General features: G+C 35.1%; 3 protein-coding genes and 1 pseudogene across 3 annotated transcripts; 1 reads left to right on the forward strand and 3 right to left on the reverse strand.

The window, feature by feature from the left end:
- LOC145218176 (uncharacterized) overlaps positions 1–18,563 on the reverse strand; it is a 280,341-nt pseudogene that overhangs the window by 21,118 nt on the left and 240,660 nt on the right.
- LOC145217682 (uncharacterized) lies at positions 5,021–6,941 on the reverse strand. Its single transcript, XM_080085021.1, has one exon. It carries the CDS (start codon positions 6,721–6,723, stop codon positions 5,512–5,514), a length of 1,212 nt encoding a protein of 403 aa, XP_079941147.1. The 5' UTR covers positions 6,724–6,941; the 3' UTR covers positions 5,021–5,511.
- On the reverse strand, positions 7,772–11,211 carry LOC145217675 (uncharacterized). Its single transcript, XM_080085014.1, has 10 exons — positions 10,495–11,211; positions 10,271–10,423; positions 10,006–10,210; positions 9,777–9,934; positions 9,503–9,691; positions 9,049–9,439; positions 8,711–8,972; positions 8,457–8,656; positions 8,322–8,403; positions 7,772–8,258 (listed from the first exon to the last, which is right to left on the reverse strand). Exons 1-10 carry the CDS (start codon positions 11,068–11,070, stop codon positions 8,138–8,140), a joined length of 2,337 nt encoding a protein of 778 aa, XP_079941140.1. The 5' UTR covers positions 11,071–11,211; the 3' UTR covers positions 7,772–8,137.
- On the forward strand, positions 11,426–13,991 carry LOC145217679 (uncharacterized). Its single transcript, XM_080085017.1, has 9 exons — positions 11,426–11,534; positions 11,695–11,761; positions 11,825–11,876; positions 11,948–12,286; positions 12,354–12,548; positions 12,607–12,726; positions 12,859–12,947; positions 13,017–13,152; positions 13,281–13,991. The coding sequence occupies exons 1-9, from the start codon at positions 11,459–11,461 to the stop codon at positions 13,614–13,616; spliced, it is 1,410 nt and encodes a 469-aa protein (XP_079941143.1). The 5' UTR covers positions 11,426–11,458; the 3' UTR covers positions 13,617–13,991.

Genomic DNA, 18,563 nt, shown 5'->3' on the forward strand with positions numbered 1-18,563 from the left:
AACTGCACTTTAAGTAACAATGGACACAAATAACAATAGTTTGAATAACAGGTGGGTCTTCGAACAAATTGCCCGTTACTAGCAAACACTATAGGACTGGTTTCAAGTAATGGTGATTTACTACGACCTCCGACTTTTGCACGCAGTTCAGGTAGCAACTGACTCGTGTAGACATGCCTGCCTCGATGGCGACTTGTTTAAGGCGGCTACAATGTAAACTATGATGTTCATTGCAAATTGTTTGGTAAGTCTGATATTTGCATCTCAATAACAGCTGACTGATTAACAGCCACGCAGAAGTCTCTTCTTTCTTTGTATTCTTGAATAACGTTAATGGCGAACGTTCAAATCAGCTACGTCCACATGGGATAAAAATAGAAGACTAAAAAATAGTTTAAGAATAGACCAAGAATTCACCGGCGACAAAGTCGAAAATAAGCTAACTTATATAGAGTAGAGCAAAATATTGGCTATTGCGTGAAACCTTTTTTCCTTTAAGTTATAGAATTCATTTTATGGCAAAGGTGCAATTTATAAAGTCATAGCGCCCTCGGACCGAGCTGCTATGCTTCTTCTCAGATACGAGCGGCTGTGTTCTACTTTAAACTTGAAACGGAAACGACAGTATAAACATGAGGAAGTATGCGTAATGATGAACAAACACCTTATTTACCATTAGAACATTCTAGAGGCAAAAAGAGCTAAAAATATCTTATGACTTGCATGAGAACGGAAATACCAACACTTACATCCAGTTATAATGAGGTTAAACACAACATTATTGCAAACAACATGCTAACGTTAAACATAAACTTTGTGCACATTAATATCATGACCGCTACACTCGTTTAAAATCAGAGCACGCAGTCAGGGACAAGTTAAATGCTACGTAGGGTTTCAGCATCAAATGAAAAACAATTTAATACTTCCAGAGCTTAGGTGGTACAAAAAAAGGTTTATTTTTGTCTGTTTTTTCCCCCTTCAAAATCGCCTAGTTTGTTTACAGAAAATATATCACTAAATACCATTCTGCACAAATAAAACATGTTTCTTACCCAAAGATTTAAGTCAATACGTTTAGCTGAAACGCTAGACTCGTATTAGTACAAAGCCTTGGGGCACTGACTTCACGCACTGATGTGTGAAATTGACCATTGGTGAAGTGACGACAGTGCGTAGTTGTCGTTACGGTTAAGTAGACAGGAGCATTCTACGAAAATATGTTTACAAACAGCGCTGGCGAGCAGGTCAATTGTTTCCTGCATTTTTAGGTCTTAAGCCTGAGTCCCAAAACAATATCAAGCTTACTTGAAAACATTGTTCTTTCAATTCCACTTTGTGCGGACATTAGTTTCTTTTGACATGCAGAAAATTGGATGAAGTTAAAACCATTACCTGCTCTTACTATATCTGACTATTGTAGACGTAATTGTTTATGTTATTCATTGTATCCACGATCAGCAGAAAGGGCGAGATCGACAAAAGCTTGCTACTTTTAAACACATGACGACACGTCAACCGGTCATTCAGCTATTGTCCAAACAATCGGGCGCTGACCTGGCTCGCGACTTTAAGATGCTATAGGCAGTTGCAAACTTTAAATAGGTCGCAGTTTTCCATCGGTATATGTTGCTAATGTGTATTTGTAAGCAGCAATTAAACCACGTTGTCGAGCAAATTGATCACTTCAATATGACATGAAAGACTGCCAATAACACTGTTTACGGGTAAATTAGTTGTTTTAATGTCACAGATGTTGTGATAGTACTGTACGAACAAATTGTACTGCTGTTGCCGGCTAACACGAATGGACGCTGTAGCAGATAATTGTTTTGTTCTTAGCAAGCCACGGACAATAATGCTCGTTTTAAACTAAGATTGAGTAGTTTCAAAAATTGCTTTCAAACGCCTTACCTACGAATCAACGATATTTAAATGCTTTTGTCAATGCAAATTTGTTCACATTGTCTTCTTTTTCAATTTTGTCCTAATAGTCATCATAAAACCGTTGAGTCACAGTTTTTAAGTTGCAAACTCGGAAACAAAATTTGATCAGCAGGAAGGTTTTGTTTGCGTTTCATTTTAACAGGTTACCCAAACAAGATACTCAGTTTTTTTGTAAATGAAAAAATGCTTTTAAAACCAATTTATAAATATTTCAGCGTATCTAGTTCGTTTAAATCAGTGGTTCCCAACCTTTTTGTAGTCACGGACCCCTTTTGTAAATTTTATACGCCAGCGGACCCCCAACGTAATTTTCCGCAAATCTCTCTATGTTTTTTTTGTTTTTTGCATTTAACGTCATTATACTTTTTGGGCAGCATTTTAATCAACTTTCATAGTCCTGAAATCAATGAAAGTCTGTACCGTAGCAACAAAGAGATAAAGTATCTAGTGTTCAAAGGTAATTGAAACAAAGCACAATAATTCCGTTGTTCGGTGTGTTTTGATGTCACAATGGAGATAACAATCACAAAAGAGTATTTTTTTTCTGACCCAAAGATTTGATAAACAGTCTGCACTTGTATGCAGGATTGTAAAAACGGTTGGAAAAGTTACACACATTTTACTGTTGGTTATTGGTTCCAAAAATGTTTGCCTCCACGGACCCCCTGAAACCATCTCACGGACCCCTTGGGGGTCCGCGAACGCCAGGTTGGGACTTACTGGTTTAAATATTTTTGTAGCAAAACTGAAACAAACAAAAAATAGAATTTGCACATCCAGCATTAAAATTGACATCCTACCTTCCATGAAAACTCTTTCAGGGCAGCAATAAAAGACCAGTGCAGAACAAAATAAGTTGTCATGATATGTGTACATTAGATTTGGAAAGAAAAGCGAATGTGAATGAAAGATTGAAATGAATGAAATCTCATGCAGAAGAACTTATTGAATGAAGACGAAAATCTCTCTTCTTTTCCAGCGCTTTCCAATTTGGGAAGCTTGAGAGGAGTATTTACTTAAATTTGTAATTTACATCTGGTTTGTAAAGAGACACTTCAACTCTGGGCAAACAATCTGTAAAGTTGATAAAGATCCAATTTTAAAAGATTTTTTGTATGATTAAGCTACCATTATGTAGTCCATGGGGGGAGGAATGAAAATGTTTTGAATTGTCAACGAAGGAATTCATTGCCAAAGGTTGGGAACCTTTGATGTAATCAATCACAGGTTTGTCACCTGTGTATGTTTGCAGTGACACGTTTCATTTTGCATAAGTTTTGAAACAATTATTACAAGTTTTATCATTTTTGAGCACAACTTTCACACAAAATTTGTAAACAGTTTTTATTTTATTTTTAACAGGTCCACTGGATATGAATGGATGATGTTTTACAACAACTATTGGTCATACATCTTTTGGGTTTGTACCTTCTTACTACTTTGGTGATAAACAACATGGAAATATATTGAAAATTCTTCAATTGTAAATGAAGCTCCCTGGTAAAAAAGAACTTATGTAATTTGCTTTGATTAACTTACAACTAAAATCTTTGCTTTTACAGCAATTTTTTGTAACGTTGTTCTACTTTGCTTACTTACACAGGTCTGGGAAATAAATAAATATTATTTGCATTCCCCCATCTGATAAATGTAATAACCTAGTTCTAGATAGTTATCTGTGGTATTTGTAGATAATTTTTATTCCTTTTTTATTTAAAAAATGTTACATTATTGCATGTTAAGGCATTAAATTTCTCATTAACTGTTGCTGCATTACTGGCCTAATTGTAATTGTTATGATACAGAAGTTGGATGGCCATTAAGATTTTTTACTCTTTTTAAACTTATGTGTTGCAAATTCATGTTCTTTTTAAATACCACAGACTGAACAGGTTATTTTGGATGTTATGTTTTTACGTTCTTCAACATCGTTTGTACCCACAACATAATAAATTTTTACTCGTAATTGTTGGGTTGAAAATGAATGCAGCTTTAAAGTGGGTTGTTATATTTATCTTTAGTATAAATTTAAAATCACAGAGACAATCATAATATTGAAATGAAATTCCAAATTGGAAATTAATAAACAGCCAAATTAATATGTTGCAAAAATGGATAGCACAGTTGTTGCAATGTGTAAACTTTCGGCTGCTACACTAAGAGATCGGATAGTGGTTTTGTCAGTATAGCTATGAAATGCGCTGAATGGCATTCATTTTCTGTTATTAAAACAACTGTTGACAATATATATATATATATATATACATTGTTTGTTTCTTTAGGCCTTTTATATCACTATTAAATATTGAGGTGCATTATTACTATGGACAATTTATTTTTTCGTAGATGCTTTTCAATGTCGTTCCACACTATACAACTGATAAGATATTTTTTAATAAAAAGGGGAACAAAAAGTTTTTTTTTTGCGCTAATACACCAATCATTTCTGATTATTACAAATCTTACACTTGTTCAGTACTATCCAGTTTATATTTGTCTCAGCCTTTAGGTCAATTCATCCAATGCTTCTGATGAATGTTGCACTAATACAGTCTTAAACATAAGACATTAAAATGCATGTTAGTCTCCTTGAAAATTGTTTTCACATCTATATACTCTGGCTGTGTGACTATTCTGATTTTTAGCTTCTAGTTGGTGTCATTCTTTTACCTTTCCAACTTGTCCATACCCTTTTTGCAGCATCACTTTAGAAATAATTATATTTTGTTAACCACACAACTTCATTTTTTTTTTCAGTTTTGTATGTGATGTAAACTGCCATTGAGTTTAATTTAAATGATATTTTTGCAAACCAGACAAAATTCTGCAAAAAGTAAACTATCTGTTAAGCTTTAAATCAAGCGTTTGTTTTGTTGATATTTGTATTATGCACCAACAATACATTTTAGCTTCGTCTTGAATAAAAATATGATAAAAATGACAACCATACTAGTCTAGTTTACTGTGTGTTGATTTCAGGTGAAAACGTTCGTTTTAAATATTAATTTCATGCATTTTTTACAGTTCTTTAATGTATACTGTTTTACTAATATGTGATATATTTGTTCTTAAGATAGTGATGATGATGTAAAGGTGAAATATCTATTTTTAAAACTTTAAGAATATATGACTTATTGTTTTTCTAAATTTAAATGATAATCACCAACAAGCATTGAGCTGGGTAAAGTATATTAAGATACATACTCAACATGTTAAAACTTTGCCACTGAAAGCACTGATGAGTTTCAAGAAATGCATGTTTAATTTATAGTTAAAACTTTGCACGTAAAGCCAAAAGAAAACACAAAATAATGTTATCTGGGTTTAAATTTGTTTCCAACTTTTGTTGTAGTTTAACAAATTTCCTACAAAAACATTTTTTTACAATCACATCATTTAAGTTACTTCTTGCTGTGTGTCAACATACATTTGTCAAATCCCACATCGGACTGAATCTTATTTCATAAACAAAACATCAATGTTTTTTTTTCTTTTGTGTGTTGTAACAAGTGAATTTTTGAACTTTCATCTTGTGCAAATTGTTTTTCACAAACATCACAATAATTAGGGTTTATCTTTAGCGTGAGTCATCATGTGTTTTTTCAAATCTCCGTTTCGGCGAAATTTTTTTTCACAAACATTACATTGGTAGGGTTTTTCAATGGTGTGTGTCAACGTGTGTCTTTTCAAATGTCCTCGTTGGGAAAATGTTTTTTCACATACATCACATCGATACGGCTTTTCATTGGTGTGTGCCAACATGTGTGCTTTCAAACTGCCTCGTTGGGAAAAAAATTTTTCACAAACATTACATCGACACATTACATGGGGTTTGCAGTTGGTATGATTCAATATATGCTTTTTCAAAACTCTATTTTGGGCAAATCGTTTTTCACAAAAATGGCAACGATAGGGTTTCTCTTTTGTGTGAGTCAGCATGTGTTTTTTCAAATATTCCAAATGGGCAAAGCCTTTATGACAAAGATCACAATGATGGATTTTCTCTTTAGTGTGAGTCATCATGTGTTTCTTCAAATCTCCATGTTGGCGACATCTTTTTCCACAGACATGACACTGATGGGGTTTCTCGTTGTTGTGTATTAACATGTGAACTTTCAAAGTTCCACTTAAGGCAAAACTTTTTTCACAAACATTACATCGATGAGGTTTCTCATTGGTGTGGGTCATCATGTGTTTTTTCAAATCTCCAACTTGTCTGCTTCGTTTTCCACATATTTCACATATATAGGGTTTCTCGTTGGTGTGTGTCATAATGTGTGATTTCAAATTTCCACAGCCAATAAATCTTTTCTCACAAATGTTACATTGATAAGGTTTCTCATTGGTGTGACTCCTCATGTGTTTTTTTAAAGCTCCGTTTGCAGTGAAGCTTTTCTCACAAACATCACATCGATAAGGTTTCTCATTTGTGTGAATAAACATGTGCCTTTTCAAAAGTTCTCGTTGGGCAAATGTTCTTTTACAAATATCACATTGATGTGGTTTCTCACTGCTGTGAGAAAACATGTGTTTTTTTAAAGTACAACGTTGGCTAAATGTTTTTTCACAAACGTTACATCGATGGGTTTTCTCTTTGGTGTGAATCAACAAGTGTTTATTCAAATTTCCACGTGTGCTGATTTTTTTCTCACAAATATTACATCGATAGGACTTCTTACTGTTGGCTTGAATCGTATGTTGTTGTTGATTTTCACTTTCGATAAACATTTTCTCGCAAATATTACTCTGCTCAGAACACAAATCTTGAGAACCCATTTCTCTTCAAGTTAGTTAATTAAGTAATATGTATTTTCAACAATTATTTGACGTACGAGTGCTGTAATATGAAACATGATTTTAGCATTTTATAATTTACTTCGGTTAGAAACAAAGGAATAATAATTCCTAAAATGTTCTAAACAAATTTTAGTTGAACGTTTTACGTCCGCAAACGTAGAAAAAAATGACAAATAAATAGTCACGTACATAGGCGCCGACTTCCCGGGTATGCCATGTATATGACGTCACAAAATGACGTCAAAAATGCTTTGTTTTCACGTAACAAAGCCCGTACACTTCTGGCCCAGCAAAATCGTTTTATACGTTATAAAATCGTTTGTTTCGTTTACAACACTAGAAAAACCAGTGTGTTGTTTCAACACGCCGATGTGTTTCAACCATACTAACGGTGTGTCTTAAGAACACGGCAGGTGTGTTGTTACCGCGATAATCGATGTGTATTCGCTTAACGACACGCCGCACAGGACAGACAACACGCCAGGTGTGTCGTTTCAAGGTCAAGGTGATCCGTTTTAAGTCTAGGAACACAGAACAACACGCCGCCGTGTTGTTTTGTTGCTTTCCTTTTGACTTTGGAATCACTCAACCGTAACGGCGGGAACGCACGAAACGGCTTTTAGGTTCTTTTTTCTCTTGATTGACTTGAAGTGAGAAAATTGATAATAAGGCTAATAGTAGTAAATTGAGTATTAATTGAAGAGTATTAATATTTGCAACACTTTTGATCAATGTGAGCAGAATGGTGTGCTTCAACCACACTTACGGTGTGTTCTTGTCGCGACAGCCGAGTTAAATCACCGCGAATTTGATAAACAACACGCCGCATGCTGCAGGTAACACGGGCGGTGTGTTGTTTTCTAGTCTAGATGGCCTGTCTACACACTTAGCGTGTTGTTTGCGCCAAGCACTATATTAACCAAGTAAACAATTCAATTTTGAAAATCTGTATTTGTATTTACCAACAAAAGAATGCAAAGACGAGGTCATACAAACATACAAAACAGCACAACCGTTACCGACAAAACTCACTGGAAGGTTTTATTGCTTGTAGAAGTATAACAAGTTTTACAAACACTTTTTATCACATTTCTCGGAATGCAATGGTGACATAAAAAAATAACACAAAAAACTAAACAAGGATTTTATACACTGCTCACAAAAATATGCAACCATTACCAACAAAACTTACTAAAAGGATTCAATGCTTGTAGAATTAACAAGTTTCACATACACTTTATCATCACATTTTTTAGAATGCAATGGAAACCACAATGGTATGTCTTGTAAAAACTGAACAAATGTGTCCTCTGTACTGCTTACACTATATGCCAAAAATGCAGATGAAAAACTTTCAGTTGTTAATTTTTGCAGAAGCAACACAACTTGGTGGTTAAACCAAGTATATTGACATTATTTTTGCAAAATCTGGATAATCCTCTCCCCCTCCTTCATTTAAACACACTACATCTCTAGAATCCCAAACAATCCCATTGAACTGAACGTCCATTAATCTGCAAACAAGGTTGCATTTTCTTATTTTAAGCATTATGTGCGAAGTATTATTTATAACTTACTCTACAAGGCCCTGATCAGCATCTAAAAATAAATCAGCCAGTCTCATGTCCAACTCTTCATTGCTTTCAATGTTCCGAGCTCCTAAAAAAATTAATGAGAATAAAAAAAGTTACAACCCAAAAATTTTAAACTACCTGTTGTGTTTTGTATGCCTTTACTCAAAAAGTTTGTGATCTGATGTCCTTTGCTCACAGCATTTAAACAAGAATAATGTTGATGATGATATGCAAGTGTGTGTGCCACATTTTTAAAACTTCGGTTACACATTGCTTTCTTAAAGAAATGATGTTTAGCTTCAAATCTCATACACCATTGATTTCGAAGTGGTCCAAATCTAAAAACATATTAGTTGCATTTTTTGCATTAAATACAAAACACTCTTACTTACTGAACAATTTGATTTGGCAAATGGACCATGTAGTGAAATTTGGGTGTGACACATTCTTGACCATACAAGTGGACAAACAGGGTATGATGCTCTTCAATCAGTGAAGCTAAAATACCAACGTCTTCACATGAAAATTTTATGGCCAGGCAAAAATTGGCTATCTGAAGAAGCAATCTGAGGCACTTCCAATTTGGATCATCATGTGGAGCTATTTTTCCAAGTATGAATGGAAGTATGTTGCACAAAGTGATTGTTTGAGCAGCTAAAAACATATTATTTTTTGCAACTACTGTAATTAATTATTTTTGCAAATAAGAAGTTAAGTGGTATCTTAATACCTGATTGGTTAAGCTTATGGCCATCTGCATTAATAACTCTTCGATCCAAAGGTGATGGCCGGTCTGTATTTTCACAGCCATACAAATCCATTTCTGCCACTTGTTCATTAAACCAGGCAATTGTGAACAATTGCATTTCATCAATGAACTTCCGTAGAGCAAGCTTAATTTCATAAGGTACAACACCCTCATACACCACATGCATTAAATCATGTGGCAAGCACTGACACAAATCGAAGTACTTCACATCATTTAAAATGGAAAGCCTGTTCACTCCCAAAAATTTAGACCAGTAAGTTGAGGCACCCATACTCAGTGATGGATCACAAATATCAGAGCAGTGCTGGATATGATCAGTAATACTTCTTGGGGTGAAATTTGTATGACAAAACTGCAACACAAAGTATAGTTTCAGGTTTTAAATATCGTTAACATTCCTCAAATGTGATATTACCCCATTAACCATTTCATTTGATTCAGTGGTTTTTGAACAGTAGCAGGTTCTGCACATCCTTGTTGCACAACCAACCCCTTCTTTAAATCCCCCAACAAGATTTTGGGCTGGGGTATCTCCTAAGAACGCTAAAAGACCACCACGAATAACTTGATTGCCATTAAATGTTTTAATTGTGATGCCATTTTCCTGATAAAAAAAGTTAAATATGTGGTAAATAAGTTTTTACAAAGTAAGTACTTGACTTTTTTTTAAATTAATAATGCACACTTACTGATGACAAAAGGTTTAGATCATCAACAAAAGGCTTTAAAATCCGATCAATACCATATTTTTTGATGTATGAAGTTTTTGCTACTGCAAATAGTTGTATTGTATGGTTGGCAGATCTATACTTGGGTCTTAGGTTTGTCAACATCCAATAAAAACATCCTAAACAAACATTTAAAATGGAGAAGTAAAAATTAAACTGATTTGCACAATGCATATTATTTGTATGGTACCAAGTTTATGCTTAGTTGCTTTTGATCCAAGGGCATTTGCAACTTCAATGTCATCATAATACCCAACAATTTGCAAGGCTGTTGGATGATTTCTAAATAAAGGGTTGCATCTGAAAAATAGTCCATCACAATAATCAGACAGGCCTTCGGTGGCCATTCTTTGATCTTCAGTTTCAAACAAAACGTCTGGATTGCATAGAAGACTCTGTAATGTGTTTAACATTATTTCTTTACTTTATGGATTAGGGATTTTACAATGACTTACCTCAATAGTCTTAAGAACGGGGATGTAATAAAAATTTTCAGGCTTCTGTTTTAAAAGTCTTTTTTTAATCACTTTTTGGGAACTTGATTGTTTGGCAGAAATTTTCTTGTAACTCCACACAAATCGATGACCCAGATTTATCGTTAACGGCTCCTGGAGCAAAAAAAAATAATTTAAACACCTTTCGTCATATATATCTTATAAGTATGTATTAATAAACTTACAATTAACCGAAACTTTTGATTGTAGAATTTCATTCTTTGTGGCCCACTTGATAAACTTGACGAAAGCAAGTTTGTTGCTTCATCAGCAGTACAAATTTCTTGTATCTTTGTAAGGCTTAACCTATCATTTAGGTATGCCCGCATTAAATTTTCCTGGAGGCTGTTGGTGAGGCTCTTTATAAATGTATCCAGTGAAGATACAACATCATCAATGGAAGAATCATTCATAGAATGCCTGGCTTTAAGCAAAAGTAAAAACTTTGCAAATTCTGTGTTGTAATCAATTTTGAAAGGACTGCCTGAGATTGGTAGAATGCTTTCATCGCCACTTTGATTCGGAACCTCGTTTTGTTCGGGACTAGTTGCTGGAATTAACTGATTGGTTTGCAAGTTGTGAAGTTTGTGAACCCTGCGCATATGTTGTTGAAAAGATTTTGCCTTCCGATACACCCTGCCACATTGGGTACACTTCACTTTAAATCGGCTATCATAGCGATGAAAATTCATTACATGCTGATAATAAAGTTCCACTTCCAATGTTTCATACAAACATATTGAACATCTAAAAAGTGCCATGACTTAACGTTAGACAACGACCGTACGGTGTAATGTAAACTGTGCACCAGTGCAGTTTATTGATTGCTTGTTGGCATGTATCACGTGACTTCGTCGGTCACGTGACTTCACAGGTCACGTGACTTCACAGGTCACATATAAACAAACAAAAAATACACTGTAACACATAAAAGATTAATTTTTTTTAAATACAAAAATTGCAATCAAAACAGACATAAAACATACCGCTAAAGTTATATTTTTGATGTCTTAACTGTTAACTTTCTACATGAAAAACGTTCAAAATCAACCAACCGTTAAGGCGGGAACGCGCGAAACATTTTCGCTTCTTTATTTTCGCTTCTTTATTTGAGACTTTGAAGTGCGATAAGTAAGCAAGCGTTGATACATGAAAATGAGTAATTTAACTGTTTTTGATCTTTTTAACAAATGTGGACTTGGTGATGTTGCAACCACCATGAAAGGTCAGTATAATTTCAAAATGTTGTGCAAATTACGGAAATGACTACAAACAGATATTAATGACACTTTTTATATTGTCATGCCAAGTTTATTTGTAGTTTGGTAATCAAAGAGAACTTTTTCAATAACACATAATGTATTTCTTGGTTACTGTGTTGTTAGATGAAGGAATTGATGATGACACAATTGGTGAGGTCACAGAATGGACGTTGGAAAAACTTGGTATCAAGTAAGTTATCTTCCCATTCTTATGGTTCTTTAGACATGCAGTTTATATTGCGAAATGTTACAGGCCAATCGGAAAGTGCTTAAAAGTAATGAAAGCCATCAAGGAGTTCAGTCAAGTAAGTTGACTTTGTTACTGCAACAGTTATTGCCACATGCCAATATTGTCTTACAATAATAAATTACTTAGAATAAAACAACAACATCGGCAAGTTGTGAAATGCAGAGTTTGCAGACGCAGCCATCATGTTTAAGAAACATTGAAAATGTGGCTGTGTCCACTCAAAACAAAGATAGAAGCTTGCCAGTGGATATTCCATATCCACTGTACTCAAAAGAGATTTTGGAAGCGGAAGAAAACAACAGGATTCCAGTGGTCCGTTCAAAGTTAATCCGAGAATCTGCAAGATTTTTTTTAACCATGAAGCATGATTTGTCGAATGACTATGACAAACTATGCCTGCACCTAATTAAAAGGTTTCCTCAGTTGGAAGATCCTTTTGTCCACCCAGGGGCAATGCATCGACATGTATGTTTTTGAATATGTGTAGGTTCTTAGTACTTTACAGGATCAGTGAAGCATATTTTTTGTCTAGGCTCGTCTAAAAAAAGATCTGAGCCAAAGTGTCCGGAACCACAAAAGGACAAAACATGGCTCCACTTCAAACACTTTGCCTACCTCAGGTGAAATTGTGGGCTTTCTGGCAGAAGATAGAGACAAAAATGAGAGCTTGCTCTCATCTTTAAAAATGGAAATCAAAAAAGAAATTTCCAAATTGCGAAGTCGCCAGGTAAATTTTATAAACATTCGCTCATACATATTGTTAGTAACACTGTAATTTCTTGCAGAATCATGTACGAAACCTTATTAGGCAATTGGCTCCACTTTTTAAAAAGTGGATAACAGAAACACCACGGAAAATGGAGGAAACTTTTAAAGAATTTGGATTCCTCCAAAAGCCTTATGTGGTAAATATTCAATGAATATTATGATTGCTGAATCTGTACAAGCAAAATTTATATTGTAGTTTCACTCTAAAAAAGCGTTATCTGTTTAGGAGTTTTGGTTGTTATTTGTGACACCTATTTTATTGTTTGTAGATAATTGCACTTGGTGGCTTTCTGTTATCCCCCACCATTTCGGATTTAGAAGAATATAGCAAAGAAAAACAGGAAGAAATCTTCAACATGTAAATACTATTGCATATGTCATATTTTATATTACATTTCAACTTTTTTTAACATATGTTGTTTTGCAGCCTTATAAAGACAAATGACACAATTAATGTGCCAGATGATGAGGAACCATCTGGCAAACAAATGCTAGCTCTGCTGAGACACGCAGAGAAAGAAGTGGCTCAAAAGCAGAGCAGGAGCATTTTTTTATTGGCAAAGGTAGGAAATTGTATTAAGTCTACTTAAAGCTCTAAAATACTTGTTTCCATGTATTACTTACAAAAAAAAGGTATTACAATTTGTATGTTTGTCTAAAGATGGTGTAATATTGGCTATTTTATTGACAGGACCAACCTGGAAACATGCCTAAGTATCCGTGTATTGTTCTGAATGAAGATGATGGCCGGATACTTCAAGCTTTTTTGTGGGTAGATGCTATGTGCATCGCCGAACTAAAGGATACCTCAATTTTTTATTGTGTAACCCTGTGGTTTGCATGTCATTATGCCTTCAATATCGAATACCCCAAGGAGGTTAAAAACTTCTCCTACTTTGTGGAGGACCTCATTTTAAAAGAACATGGGGCATATAGTTTGCAGGCCTCCCACAAAAAAAGGGTGCTTAGACCCAGCAAGGTCGAGACCTTTTATGGCAAATTAAAAAGGGCTGGGTTTAACTTTTAGTTTGTACGTTTAATCAATTACTGTAAAAAAAATCACTGTGCCGCAACTGTTTTTTGTGTTCTTTTTTACATTCGCTGTTCAATTTTTTTTGTATATTTACTGTTCATTTTTTATCTATCCACTGTTCAATTTTTTTTTTGTATATTTACTGTTCATTTTTTATCTATCCACTGTTCAATTTTTTTTGTATATTTACTGTTCATTTTTTATCTATCCACTGTTCAATTTGTTTTTTTATACGCAGTGTTAAGTGTTTTTAGCTTTTTTTTATATCCAGTGTTCCTTATTTTTGTTCTTTGATAACTTTTCTTTCTTATTTATTATGCACTGTTCCTTTCTGCACCATGTAATAAAAGCAACACGGTATTTGCTCTATTGTGGTTTGATACTTACTCTTGGCAACACGCAACATGCGTGTTCTATGAGGTAGTGTGTTTGAACGACACACTAGGTGTGTCGTGAAACTGCAGTGGTAGGCAACACTACAGGTGTGCTGTTTGACGACACGTCTGGTGTGCTGTTTGACGACACGGCAAGTGTGCTGTTCGACGACACGTCTGGTGTGCTGTTCGACGACACGGCAAGTGTGCTGTTCGACGACACGGCAGGCGTGCAGTTTGACGACACGTCTGGTGTGCTGTTCGACGGCACGTCTGGTGTGCTGTTCGACGACACGGCAAGTGTGCTTTTCGACGACACGGCAGGCGTGCAGTTTGACGACACGGCAAGTGTGCTGTTCGACGACACGGCAGGCGTGTTGTTGAACAACACACCTCCAAACAACACACCGCCTCACAACACGGCTCGGTGTGTCGTGTGTTGTATACGGCTTCAAAATTGGCGTGTTGTTACAACACACCGGTTTTTCTAGTGAACGTGTCGCATATTTAACGCAGTGAATCGTATGTGACGCATTATTAACTTCAAAGTTTAGTGCACTTCAAACGATGTCCTAAACTGCCAGAAACGTTTGACAAGCTAACACGTTAACTTTTATAAGTACCAACTTTTGTGCCGCGACAGCGGTGTTCCCCCTTCTCCCGTAAGCGAGCGCCCACACTTTCGTTTTATTTTTTTACCACCCTTTAATGTTCAAATTCCAATGCTTTTTGAAGACGTTACAATTGCCATGATTGTAATGAATGCGAATAATTCATTGGTTGTGAAACGTGTGGCATACCCGTGTTCGGCGCCTTTGGTTACGTAATACATATTTCAACTTATATGTCCTTACCCTAAATCCTGGTTTACACTATACTATGTGGCACCTGAGCTTACCATCACTTCCGTTTAAACTGCAATTTTCGGTGCGTACTAGAGTTTACTAAATGAAATGCTCTACGTAATTTTTTTATATTGGCACATATCATGTTTTTCTCAATTAACTTATAATTATAGTTGACAAAACTAAAAAACTTTTACGCACATATACCCTCACAATATGCGCGCAAACCGATACAAAACGATAGGCAGGCGCACTACGTATAGTGTAAACGGGCCTAAGGATAAACTTGCTACAGGTAAAGTTGCACATTGCACCTGATAGACTGATCAAAATATCTTTCGCAAAAAAATTTTTTTTTTTTATCGCAATTAGTTTGCTTTGTTGGCTTGTTTTGCTAAATGACTGCACGCATGATTTCGTAAATTTCACTCCTCAAAATACTTACTTAAATATTTAACGTAAGGTTTCGTGTTGTTGAGATGACGGATAGAGCCAAACAGACTCACTATACTGCGGTGGAACCATAACCACAAAATAAAATTATTTACACCTAATGCTAAATCCAACCCAAATATTGTCTTAACTCAATTTCTTTTTCAGCTCTTATTTCCACCCAAAAAAATCGTTTAATACTTTCACGGGACTTTAAGTCCATAAAATAGAAACTTTGCCATGTTGTAAGCCGATGGGCCATGACATTTTTGCAAAACGTAATCAAGGGTCAACAAAAACATTGCATGTCAAAGTTGAAGTGTTGAAACAAACATTGGGTCCTAATTTTCCTAATATCAACCAATTAAAATGAATTTAAACAGAAATATTCTGAGCCGACTTTGGTACGTTACATCGTTCTTTGAAAACATGAAGCTGTGTGTATTGCAATGAAATACTTTCCTGTAGGTTGTTCTGTTCATCTTATTGACTATGAGTTAACAACTGAACATCTTTGCAAATGGGATTGGGTAAATGATTGGCTCACCAAAACAAAAGTTAAACGGCATGTTTTGCTAAAGCTGTGTTGCAGATATTGTTTGAGTTTTCGAAGTCCACGCCGAAACTTCAAGCGGGTTTAAATTTGTGTGATAATATAGCTATTGCTTGATGAAAGTGTTGGTATCGAGAACTATTTGCAAAACCAAATCTATTTCTTAAATGAAATTTTAAGCTAACTGGCATCAACTGACTTCGCTATGTGGCAGTCAGCTGTGCAACAACTTTCCAGCGTGTCCGATTACAATGGTCATTTGTATTTTTTAGAAACTAGGCCAAACAACTGGTTGGGCCACTGACAAATGGTTCATACAGTTACTTAACCAAATATGTGCAACAAACAAGCCATCATAAGATGAGACAAAATAACACTCTCAAAATCATATGTAGAATTGTAAACATTTGCTAATTTTATTTAACCTGTCAAGGTCATTTGATAAAATAATCACGAATGAAATAATTTTAGTATTCATGTGCAGCAACAATTATGTGGGTTAGATACAATTACACATGCGATTAAAACTTTCACGCCAAATCTTCGTTAACTATTACCCACATGTGTAGGATTAATTTACGTTTTGCTTGCTTCATTACATTTTTAAAAGTTCTTTCTTGATATTATGCACTCAACAGACCATTGTTTGAACAATGCCAAATTGGCTGAACAATTTGCTAGCGCACGCTTTGATCCAATTTAGATTGCAAACATCTATTCAATTGCTGTGGCGCATTGGAACCCCCCTTTCCTGTGTGGTGAACTTTTCACTGCAAAAATAGTAGAACGAAACGGTTTCTGAATTGGCACGAAGTGCCTGCTACCAACTATTGTGCGGCGCAAGCCAACAAATAGGTTACATGTTATTACAGTTTTAGCACAATATGCACAAAAATATAGTACCATAGGTTGCACTAGTAAACCATAAGTTAGAGGTAAAATACCACTAGATCTTCATCATAAAACTGCTATGTTTAGAACGCTAACATTTGGAAACAAACAATTAATTGTGTTTTGTGTAGAGACTGAGTTTGACACCTCTGTTTAGTTTTAATTTGTGAATTGACGTTTAGCTTGGTTCATTTACATTTTTTAAAGCTTAGGTTATGCACACAACCTCAACAGACCATTGGTAACTATTAAACCTCTGCGTGATAAACATTATGATATCGTCCAGTACAGAAATTATTCAACCTGCCCACTAGCTTTAGCTTGCTACTGAAAATTCCTTAAGTGAGTAATCAGTTGTGCAGTGCACGTTCCCGTATTACAGGAAGCAATTCGACTCACCCGACTGAAACCAAAGCAGGCCATCAGCGACGAGTTGAATCTTGCATGAAGTGGTTATGGTGAATCTACAGTTCTGTTCTAATGCCATTTCTAGCGCATGTTTCGAAATCCAATTTAAATTTCAAATTTCAGTCACTGTGGTGCATGTAACCCTTCTTGTGTGGTGAAACTTTTGCTGTGAAATATAGTAGAACGAAACGGTTATGAATAGGTAAACGAAAATGCACAATGTATCTGCTACAATCTGTTCTGCAACGCAAGCCAACAAATTGGTTACGTTTTGTTACACTTTTAGCAAAATAAAAACAACACACTTCAACATACAAACTGCTGGGTAAAGTTATTTAAATTAGTAACAATTGTTTCCATTAACATCACATTGTAGCCAATGAATCAACTATTGCAGGGGTGTCCAACTCGAACACACCGCCGTGATGATTTTGGTTTCAAAATATACTCGCGTGCCAATGTTTAATACTTTTTCTAAACCATGTCTTAAACGTCTTAAAGGTACGGACTCAATCCGAATATTTGGCCAATATGTAGAATCCTATAAAATGGTTAAAAAAGTATGTCTTTAATAATGCGAGTAAACTTGTTTATGATACTCCAGAAACCTTTTATTGTGCTTATGCGACACAAGATAAAAATAGTTTGCAACTTAAGTTTTGTCAAAAAACGAACAATTAGAATAGTGGGTTGTGTAACTTTACTGCTGATAATCTTTACTAAAGTTAGAATATAGGCAAAGAAGAATCAATTGAAACAAATTTAATTACGTGACAAATCCTAAAGTTTACTTCTGAATGTTTGCAAAAGCTTGTGTGTCATTTCCAAATGCTCTGCGTGCCACTTTTGGCACGCGTGCCATGTGTTGGACACCCCTGAACTATTGTGAAAAAATAATTTCTAACATACATAACAGCATGCAACTTATAATCGAAGACGAGTTACATGCGTCTTTACAATCAAGGAAAACAATTACTTGTTTCAAGAAACCTGGCCTGCTGGTCAGCAATTCTTTGAATTTCATTACAGGAAACAAAATCGTGCGTGTTGCTATAAAATACTTTGGCTAGAAGTAAATTTTGTTTGAAAAATATATTTAGCATCAACTATATATGTGACATGAACTGAGTGCTCATGCAAAATTAAGAAGGGACAAATATGATAAACAAAACAGTTTTGTTACTTCTAATAGTGACAAATATACATATTTTTTCATTTTATTTAACATGTAGGGATTCTCGTTAGCGTACATTATTGCGTTTGAATTATAGTACGCATTCTCCACCGAAATACTTTTCAAAACATTTATTTGGATTTTGAGAAGTTTTCTATGAAAGCATTACTATTTAACGAACATCACCCCGGTGTGTGTTATTATGTGCGTTTTCAAACAATCACCCCTGGCATATTTTTTTTCACAAATATGACATTGATGGGG

This window comes from Phallusia mammillata, chromosome 3 (genome assembly GCF_965637545.1).
Source record: "Phallusia mammillata chromosome 3, kaPhaMamm4.hap1.1, whole genome shotgun sequence".
Lineage (NCBI taxonomy): Eukaryota > Metazoa > Chordata > Ascidiacea > Phlebobranchia > Ascidiidae > Phallusia > Phallusia mammillata.